General features: G+C 44.9%; 1 protein-coding gene across 1 annotated transcript; it reads right to left on the bottom strand.

Annotated features, from left to right (window-relative positions):
- Nucleotides 1-6,156: 6,156 nt before the first annotated feature.
- LOC123087144 (uncharacterized) lies at nt 6,157-7,837 on the bottom strand. Its single transcript, XM_044509061.1, has 2 exons — nt 7,427-7,837; nt 6,157-6,713 (listed from the first exon to the last, which is right to left on the bottom strand). Exons 1-2 carry the CDS (start codon nt 7,727-7,729, stop codon nt 6,555-6,557), a joined length of 462 nt encoding a protein of 153 aa, XP_044364996.1. The 5' UTR covers nt 7,730-7,837; the 3' UTR covers nt 6,157-6,554.
- Nucleotides 7,838-10,350: the final 2,513 nt, after the last annotated feature.

Below are 10,350 nucleotides of genomic sequence, written 5' to 3'. Positions count from 1 at the left end.
CGGATCCAGCAGCCGACGGATCAAGACGGAGAGGCGGCGACCTCCGTTGCCGGGCTCCCTGAAGAAAACGTGTGAGAGAGATTAGAGAGAGAAGGGGAAGAGAGGGAGGGGGCGGGCATCGGCTTGGCCTGCTTGCGCGCGGTTGGAGGAGGCAGGGCCCTTACCTCGATCTGGCGCCACGGTCCCTAGGGCGTGCGGAGGATAGGAGGAGGGAAGAGAGATGGGGGGTGTGGCACGGCCGGAACTGGTGCGGGGCGGAGAAGAGGAGAGAGCAGCACTGATGGGGGCGTGGATTGATGACGAGCAGTGCTGTGTGGATAAGGGAGCTCTCCGGTGGGGATTTTTGTCTATTTTTTTATTGATTGCACACCGACCAGAAGCTGCCGGATTGATTTATATTTCCAGTCGATGATTGTGGACCATGTTTTTTTTACCCCATGCCCTTTTGTTGTAGTATTTTTTTGGGGGATGCCAGGTAAGTTATATTATTGCTGTACTTAAATGTTGATATTAGTATATGTAGCAACAGACTGTCGGGATGGTAGCTGTAGCCTCTGCCAACGTTCTAAAAATGTAGCATCCGTACCATGCAAAACAAAAAAAATGTAGCATCTGTTATACTGATATTAAATGTTTTTGGATGCTACTTTTTCTTGAGCACATACTCCCGTCCATGGTCTCCTTGATCTCAGGATCTGCTTATTCTTAATTATTGATTTGATTTGTAGGATTTATATCAGATTGGCGCAATTTGATGAACTTGAATTGTTTTATGTTGGCCATTATAATTTTTGTGTGCTATCAATTGCAAAGAAAATATTCTATATGAGCACCGATTTATAATTACATGCCGTTGTTTGTTGTTACTGATGAGTTTAATGTTTGTGCCAAGCCGTTCGGCGTGCGCCGGATAGTGAGGGGGCCGAGGGAGCAAGCGCGTCCGGTGGATGGAGAACATGAGGGGACGAGCGCGATGTATGTGTCCTTGTGGATAAGGGGCACGCAGCACAATGCGTAGTGGACGGTGGGTAGTAGACAGTAGTGGGTGCTAGATGTTGTGCTGCACAGACCCAAAGTTGCTAGACGTGCGCCGATTACAACTTGCTGTTATTTGTTGTTACAAACACATTATCTGATATAATAATTACTTCAATAAAAAATAAGATTCCTTTTAGAGATTATAATATGTACTACATACAGAACAGGGAAGATATTTGGGGCTCACCGTTATATGTTGACCATCAAGATATTTCTCAACTCTGGATGTCACCTATGTCTTGGTGAGATAGGAAGGAGAGAGGGAGTGATGATAGCGAGAGTACGACAACGGACGGCGCATCCTGATTGTGTCCTGCTTCACCCCGCACGACAGCTGGGAGGGAAGCACTCCCCTCCGTTGTACCATCTATTGATCCCGCAGCCTGCATATCCCAATCCTGGTCCCCAATGAGGCTAGGTGATAATGTCTTGGTAAATGGTCATGTTGACGTGAAGGGTGTGCTCCTACTACCGTCGGCAATGTGTCAACAAAAGAGCGCCAAGCATTATAAACTCTTTACTTTCCAGCCATCATTTTTTTTTGAAGTGGGAAAGTATAAATATGAATAAATGTTAATAGGGATTGAGAGATATAGGAATTAATATATGATCTATTTGAATCTGCTACACGTATACAAATGATGCACATTTATTTTCGCATCAAAGGAGTAGTCTTTTGATCTACTGAACCAATAAATGTTTAGATTATTGTTACTATTTTTACACATGATTTTTGAATATTAACAATTTATTACACATATTCCAATTTCTTTAGGGTGATTTGAAGGAGTAGGTTTTATTAGCAGAGAAGAAGATTACGAGCTTTTGGGGTAGAATGGGGTCGTCATAAATGGGACCCTTATAAGTCCTACAACCAATTTTAATTGGGAATTCATATTATTCATCATGGTAGGTAAACTATTGAATACCACACAAACTCTCAGATTTATTTTATATCCGGTGCAACGCACGGGCTTTTTTGCTAGTATATACACAACAGCCAACGCACGACCACCTAAAACAATTAGGACTTGGACTTCTGTATCCTTACCGTACACGGACTTGACCACCTAAGGGTGTGTTTGGTAGCCTGCGTGTAGGGTGCATGAGGCTAAAAGTTCCCTACCCAACCCACTTTCAGGTGTTTGGCGGGGTGTATGCGCTCTTCTGGGCCTGATGCTAAAAAGGCCCCGAGCTATGCTCGTTGGAGCACCCACATACATGCGAGCTGGGGTCAGCGAGGCTCGGTTCGACCCCCGCAAAAATCTCCTCCCGATCCATTAGGATCGAACGACCTCTCTCCCGATCTGTTTTTCCTCTCGCTCGTACCACCCCTCCCTGACCTAGCCGCCACCCCTCGCCCCCCTCTCTCTCCCGCGAACTCCATGGCGACTGCCACCTGATCTGCATCCCCGTCGGCCCCCTTTGATCTTGTACCTCGCCGCCATCACCGCCGCCCCGGTCAACCTCGCCGCCGCCCCGGTCAACCTCGCCGCCGCCCTGGTCTTCAAGTCGCGGCCGCCCCAGGTGAATCTCGTGGCTGCCAGGAGAGGTAGCTCCTCCTTCTCCCTCTGCCCTCCTCACCCCTTCCTTCCTGCCTCGGCCTCTGCGAGCCGCTGCTGCGTGACCAGGGACGAGCCGCTGCTGCGTGACCATAGATTAGGCCTTGTTTTCTTTACAGAGAGCTCTTGTTCATATAGCCGTATATGGGTTAGACAAAAAATTGCTTCTCTGTTCCCTTATGATGATGGGTTAAACTGATTACAGTAGATGTATAACTTTTCATTGCTGTACCTATTATGCTCATATTGAAGTTTGTTCATTGCTTGTCATGCTGAAAAAAATCTGTTGTGCTAAGTTTCGATTTATTTGTATTGTCATAGATGGATGATTGGCAAGAAAACGAAGGCAACTAATTGTGAGAGGAGCCGGTCTAGTGGCTGGATTGTATGCATACAAGATGCTCATGTTTAGAAGAGCTAGGCAACAAACATCGAGGATAACTGTGGGCAGCATGGCCGATCGTGCCATATCTAGAGAGTCAAATTTGAGATATATTTATCACTCTAGTGACATAAATTGTTCAAATCAATTAAGGATGAGAAAAGCTCCTTTTTTTGTTTGTGTGCTATATTTAGAGAGAGAAATTTGTTGTTGGATAGCATCCATACTTCTATCGACGAACAAGTAGCCATGTTTCTTCTAGTAGTTGGCCACAACCAAAGGTATAGGACACTTCAACCGATCTTTAGAAGATCTATCGAAGTCATTAGTAGGTATTTTAAGGCAGTGCGTTATGCTATTGGGGAGTTGAGAGATGAGATGATTCGGCCTCCCTCCAACCATTGTCATCATAAAATACAAGAAAGCACTCGCTTCAATCCATATTTCAAGGTAATTATTTTTGCAAACAAATACAAACAATCAATGGGACTTTTGAATAACAATCATTTGCCTTTTTTAATTAGGATTGTGTTGGAGCAATTGATGGGACTCATGTGCTTGCTAGAGTCCCAAAAAGTATCTCAGCTGCCTTTAGGGGTAGAAAGGTGGGGACTACCCAAAATGTCATGGCTGCGGTAGATTTTGATCTAAAATTTACCTATGTACTTGCGGGTTGGGAGGGATCAGCTCATGATGCCCTTATACTTGCAAATGCATTGGAGAGGGAAGATGGGTTGAAAGTTCCTACAGGTAATAAACTAGGGCCTACTATCTAAATATATTAATATTTCTACCCATAGCTAATAGTTGCTATTTCATAGGAAAATTCTTCCTTGTTGATGCGGGGTATGCTATGAGGCCGGGTTTTCTTCCACCATACCGTGGCACGAGGTACCACTTGAAAGAGTATGGACGAGGGAACCATCCTCAAAATGCTAAAGAGTCGTTCAATTTAAGACACTCTTCTTTGAGGACAACGGTTGAAAGGGCTTTTGCCGCATACAAAAATCGTTGGAAGTTTGTCTACAATAAGCCGTTCCATGATTACAAGACCCAAGTAAAAGTAGTGCTAGCTTGTGCAATTCTTCACAATTAGGTACTTCAATATGGTGAGGATGAGTATTTCCCACCTGAGGAAACATGGGATCCGGAACCCAATGATGAAGATCACAATGATATTGTCTATGACAATATTTTTTGGGCTCATAAGAGAGATGAATTTGCAAATCAGATGTGGACGAATAGAGGGCTAGCAAATATTTGATGTATCATGTGTCCTGGTGTTGTAAAACTATTACTGTACTGTTATATTTATGTGCTGAAACATGATTTTGATGGGCTGAAATATGCTTATTTATGTGCTGAAATGTGTTTTTGTGTGCTGGAATTCATATTATGAGCTGAAACGTGATTGTGAGCTGCTGAAATATGCATCATACCTCAGATACAGGCTACCAAACACAATCTCTGTGCAACATGTCTCGTCTGATGCAGCCTACCAAACACAGTCTCAGCTCAGCATGCATCAGTACATACATTGCTACTAAATAACTGCAGTTGCATGTACTGAGCATGTCTAGACTAAGCATGTCTCAAATGGGAACAACTATACTAGGGTGGGAACAGCTACCAAACACACCCTAATACTACCAGCAGGACTCAACTCGTTTGCTTCCTAATCTAAGTCAAACACTTAGACACATCCAGGTGCTAATTCTAGCCAAGCTACTACTACTTGACACACGACATGCAAGTCGTAGTACATCGAACTAGCCTAACCACCGGCCACTCAAATTGCGATTAGCTTAAACTTATTTGCTAGACACGATTATTGCTAACAATCTCTTCCTAATCTTAACACTGGTCTTCCATGCTCCTCCGATCTTGACTCTTTGACGATTCATCCCTTGTCGACTCATCCGCTCGTACCACGACAAGTCAAATTGCCGGTTAGATTGTTGCCAGCATTCTCTTCTCAATTTTGATCTGGCGAATTTACGGATGACCTCAAATATGCCTTGGACTACCCAGCCTCACTAGTAACCTGTGGAATACACCACCCGGTGGACTGCATCATCCACCCTAGCAAGATACATGCCGGCTCCTTGTGGATCACGCCACCCTGTGGACTACACCGCCCACTCCAGCCTCATGTAGAGACATGGCCTCATTAAAGAGACTCACCTTCACTGGTTTACCACCCCCACATAGTTGAACTCGATCCTCTCGTCGAGACACATAGACAACCTGGGCATGCTTCATCTTCAACGCCTCCTCACAGAGACGAGCACTTGGACATGACGACGACCAACTGAACGACAGACCGAGACCGTGCTAACCCGCACGACTCCTTGACTCATCTATCTCCCCCGGACGATGATCTTGACGACTTTCCGGTACCGCACCTCGGCACTACCTATCCCATTAACGATCATCTTCCTCCACCTTGCCGATGACAGCCCCCCGCCTCCCTCCATGTCGCTTCGATGAACGACGATCGCTTTTTCCTCCTCTTCGCCGCATCATCCAGCAACTTCATGGCTCGCCCCGAGGCGCTAGTCGGGTTGCGACCCCGGGGCAAGCACGACTTCACTCGAACCTTGCTCTGATACCAGTTGTTGGAATTCTGCCCACAGGATCGATCACATCAAATCACAAGAACACCGAGAAAACAAGAAAAAGAAATAAAAGAAGAGAGGCACGACACGTGCCTTTGGCAAAAGTTTTTGCGTCTGCGTGTTCTTGTGATTTGATGTGATCGATCCTGTGGGCAGAATTCCAACAACCTGGCAATGGCGGCGTTCTTTATGTCGTTACCTTGATGAAGGCATTGCTTTGAGTTTGCTTGGACTTGATCTTCGGGTGGAAAACCAATGATTTGGCCTTCGGTGGTTGGATTTGGTGACGGCGGCGCTTGCGCGTCGTTTCCTTCCTGGAGGCATCGCTTTTGAAGAACCTTTATTGTAGTATACTTGTGTTGTCAAGATATGGTTGATGCCGATGGTCACTGTTGTATATCGCCAATTTTGTTTTCTTCGCTTCGGTTTTTCTTTTTCTTTTTCCCTCCGCCTAAGTATAGCTTTCGTCTTGTATGACTTTGGTTTTTGCCGGCATAATCATGTGTGTTGGTTGTGTGCATCCTAATTATGCAGAGGTCGGGTGTATGCCCATTATGATTATATCCCTGGATGCTACATTATTATTCAATAAAAAACATCCTTTATAAAGGAGTAAATCTTTACCTACTAATAAAGCAGCTACTGCTTCTGGTCGTACGTCGGGCACTTTTGCAGAAAAGCCCCTTTGTTTTTCAGAATTCAACCCGCAGTCCTACTTTAAGTGGAAATATGAGAGAACGCTTTGTTTTTACAAAAACACCCCTATATTAGTTATAATTACACCCGTGGTATTTAATTAAACTGCCTTATCCATTTGCCTTCCCCACCGCCGGACACGGGACGGCGACCATGCCGCAGGAGGCAAAAGGAAGGAGAAGGGAAGCGAGAAGGAGGCGGGGTCGGCCTGCTGGTTTGCTGGCACTAGGGAGGCTCGTGGCAGGGAGCTCCTCTCCTCTACTTCGGGTGCGAGGCGGCTGAAGCGCTCGGGGCTGCAGAGCTGCGGGGCGGGGGTCGAGGGTGGCGCGGGCGCTGGACGAGACTTGGTGCAGGTCTTTGGCGAGATGGGGATGGTGTGGAGGGGGTCTGGACGCCGGCGGGTCCTTGGCCATCTCTCTGCAGAAAAATTGAAGAAAGAGAGAGCTCTGAGAGAAAAGAAGCATGGGAGATGGAATTGAGATGTAGGAAGAAGGGGAGGGTACAAGCAGAATCACAACCTGGCTGGCATGTTGAATGTTCACAAGATCAACTTAGGGCATGTACAATGGTGACATATGGATACATATGCCCCATGACAAAAAGTAATTTGAAGCACCTACATTTATTTTTTCTTCCCAATGCAAGCTATCATTAGTGGGCCTCATTAAGAAATAGAAAATAAAGACTTTAGTACACATGCACCTCTACTTTTCACTTCAACCTTTTCAGCTTTTGTCACCGGACCACACTTTTTCTTTTCAAGCACTCGCCTCCTGAAGAGGATCCCGCTTCTCTATCCGAACCTACTTTACGTCATATCCAATCCTACGTGGCATGTGAGGCATCACCTTGAGGCTATGCATTGTACATACCCTTATAGCATCAATCATGTCAAACAGAAGACATATTATTCTTTGGTTTCCGCAGTAGCTCTCATGTGTGATGTCTCACGAACTAGCAACTAATCTCAGAGTTGAATAGATTTATCTTTGTTTATCGCCACTTCGGGTCAAATAGTGTTGTTTAATTCGATTAGTACGTATAGCGGTGAACGACATATCAACTAGGCCAAAAGGAATGTGATGTAACTTTGAGGCAATCAGATATCAAAGATTCAGAAGCAGAATCACCTCAACTTGGCCCCTTGAAGCCGCAACATTTAAGATGGTGGCGCCTTGGGCGTCCTGGTACGCAACGGCAATGGAGCAACCCTGCAGGAGCTCCCTGAGGATCTCCAGGTCGCCGCCCCTCGCCGCGGCGTGCATTGCCCGGTTCATCATCTCCCGTCTGAACATGTATCCCCCATGACTGGCAGCAGCAGGAGCATCTCCCAATTCCCCAGCCCCGTAGGAAAAGAAGCCCAACAGTCGTGGATCGCCGCAGCCCTCACCGGAACCCGGGGGCGGGGAAATTTGGGCAGCGCTGGTCCCCATGGAGGTCAGAGGAGGGAAGAAAAGTAAGGAGGGGCGGGACCTGTGCAGATAGGGATGAGAGAGATGAGCGACCGAATAGAACGAGGTGGAGGTGGAGACTTCGGGAGACGAATGGATAAGCGGCCTCTCCAGACTTCTAGAGCGAGTGTGCGTACACGTGATGGTTACGTGTCGGCTGGAACGTTAATTTTATCAACCGGTTGCTTTTCTGTAATCCTTTACTACTACCTCCGTCTAGATAAATAAATCATTCACGTAGTTCTAGGTCATTGATTTGAGCAATTAAATATGTGTTATATATTATGAAAAGTATATCACTAGATTTCTACAAGGATGTAGTTTCTAAATATATATTTTTGTTACATATAATACATATTTAGGTAGTTAAATCGTCAACCTAGAACTACACGAATGACTTATTCACCGAAACGGAGGTAGTATATATTATAAACAAAAGAGGAATGAAATATAATATTACAAATCATCTTCAATAAAAACAAAAAAGCCTACATAATCAAAATCATTGAATTTAAATCTTTTGATAATTCTGTAAAAATCTTCTAAATGAATTACATTGTATGTTTCTCCCTAAAAGATTGTATCATGCATCTATTCTTCCATTTGATGGTAAATATGCGCCAACAGAGGACATTAAGATGGCCTCTTCACATCAATACTTCATGATTCAAAAAAAGCACTTCATGATCCAAAAAAAGATAACCCAACTGGTGGCAACACACGCTCATATGCATCTGAGAGAGACAAGAGTAACCTTCTCAACATTTATCAGAGTTGATACCAGTAGGGTGTAATGGCACGTGAAGTTGGTCTTGTTACTTTTTTACGTTCTTTGTAACGCACAGACATATGTACTAGCTTAATAATAAAAGGGCTATTGCTTCTTGCGGTGTTCATGAAAATTGTCCACAAAATTGCAAAATATGACCCATCAATGCCACCTATAAGTGATAAAACACGTTGCACACAAGGGAATGCCCTGCCTGGGCCGGCATATGCAGTAGGGACCTTCTATACTGCTATCGGAAAAGAAGCAGCGCGCCCATTTGGGTCCGGCCATGTCCGGGCCGCCTATTTTTTAAATTTTGTTTTTTCTTTCTGTCTTTTCTGTTACAATAAAGTTCCAAAAATTGAAAATATTAAGTAAATATTTAATAAATCATAAAAAAATTGTGGATTCAAAAATGTTCATGATTTTATAAAAATATATTTGCTTATTCAAAGAATGTTCAAAAATTTGAAAACAAATGTTTGGGAAATCACAAAATGTTCAAGATTTTTTAAAAGTCCATGTATTAAAAATGCTAATGAAATTGAACAAAATTTCACCAATTCAAAAAAAGTTCATGAATAGAAAAATATCCTAAAAATTCAAAATTTTTTCATCACTTACAAAATAGTTTATTCATTCATAAAATATTTGCTGATTCAAAAAATGATCATGCATTTCAAAAAATGTTTGTGAATATCGAAAATTGTTCATTCAATTTCCAAAATAATGTTCATCCATTCTAGAAATGTTCGCCAATTCAAGAAAATTGTTGAAAAGATGTTCAAAATTTTAAAAAACTGTTTGCAAATAGTATAAAATGTTCATGAATTAAAAAATGTTCTTGATTTTATAAAATGTTAAAACCTTTGTGAAAGCGTTCGCGAATTTGAAAAATATTCACAATTTCAAATATGTTCATGATTTCACAAAACTGAGAGTGATAGTGTATCTCGGTGATGCAGCAAATTGTGATCATGACCATTGAAAATTATGAATTTTTTTCCGTTGCAACGCACGGGCCCTTTTGCTAGTAGCATAAAACTACTACTTTACAGGCTAGGGTTCCAAAAAACAACCGGTTTTAAATTTTTCTCAGATAACTACCAAATGGGTGGTCGGCTGTTTCAAAAAACCCAAAATTTTCGTTGTTAAAAAATTAAACAGGTTTATGACAGGTCGGGCCCACACCTTAACAATCCGTTTATTTGACCGTGTGTTTGACCGTTAACTGACATGTGTGTCCCACATGTTAGTGTCTGTAAACTTTTCAAAAATGCCATCAGGTCCCTGCAAACTTTTCAAAACGCAACCGGGTCCCTACAAACTTTTGAAAAAAGCAATCGGGTCCCTCCTCGTCACCATGCGCCAGCAGCCGGCGTGAGGGTCGCCGGCCAGCAGCCATGGCACCGCCGTGGAGCTCCCTTCCGTCCCGGGCGACGCGTGGAGCTCCCTTCCGTCGCGACAGGAACAGCACCGACGACCAGGTTGCGGGCTAGGCGGAAGGAGGCGGCTCGACGGGCTGGGTCCATGTGGAGCTCCTTGCCGGCCGCTGCCGCTTCTCCTGGGCGTGACGCGCGGCTCGCGACCGGCCTTGCTCCTGGGCGCGACGGCCCTTGCCCCTGGGCGCGGCGGCTCGCAGCGGCCTTTGCTCCTGGGAGCGGCTCGCGGCGTTCGGCCTTGTTCCTGGGCGTGATGGCCCTTTCCCTAGGGCGTGGCGGCTCACGGCGGCCTTTGCTCCTGGGGGCGGCCCGCGGCGGCCGGCCTTGCTCCTGGGTACGGCGGCCTTTTCTCCTGGGGGCAGGCTCGCGGCGGCCTTTGCTCCTGGGGGCGG

This window comes from Triticum aestivum, chromosome 1B, assembly GCF_018294505.1.
Source record: "Triticum aestivum cultivar Chinese Spring chromosome 1B, IWGSC CS RefSeq v2.1, whole genome shotgun sequence".
Lineage (NCBI taxonomy): Eukaryota > Viridiplantae > Streptophyta > Magnoliopsida > Poales > Poaceae > Triticum > Triticum aestivum.
This window is presented reverse-complemented; position numbering and strand designations above follow the sequence as displayed.

What these genes read in the sequence shown, in the direction of transcription:
- LOC123087144 (XM_044509061.1), bottom strand. Translation starts at nt 7,729, where the DNA reads ATGGGGACCAGCGCTGCCCAAATTTCCCCGCCCCCGGGTTCCGGTGAG. An exon ending in CTTCAAGGGGCCAAGTTGAG is followed by an intron (nt 6,714 to 7,426) that starts GTGATTCTGCTT and finishes ATTTTTCTGCAG; the next exon opens with AGAGATGGCCAAGGACCCGC.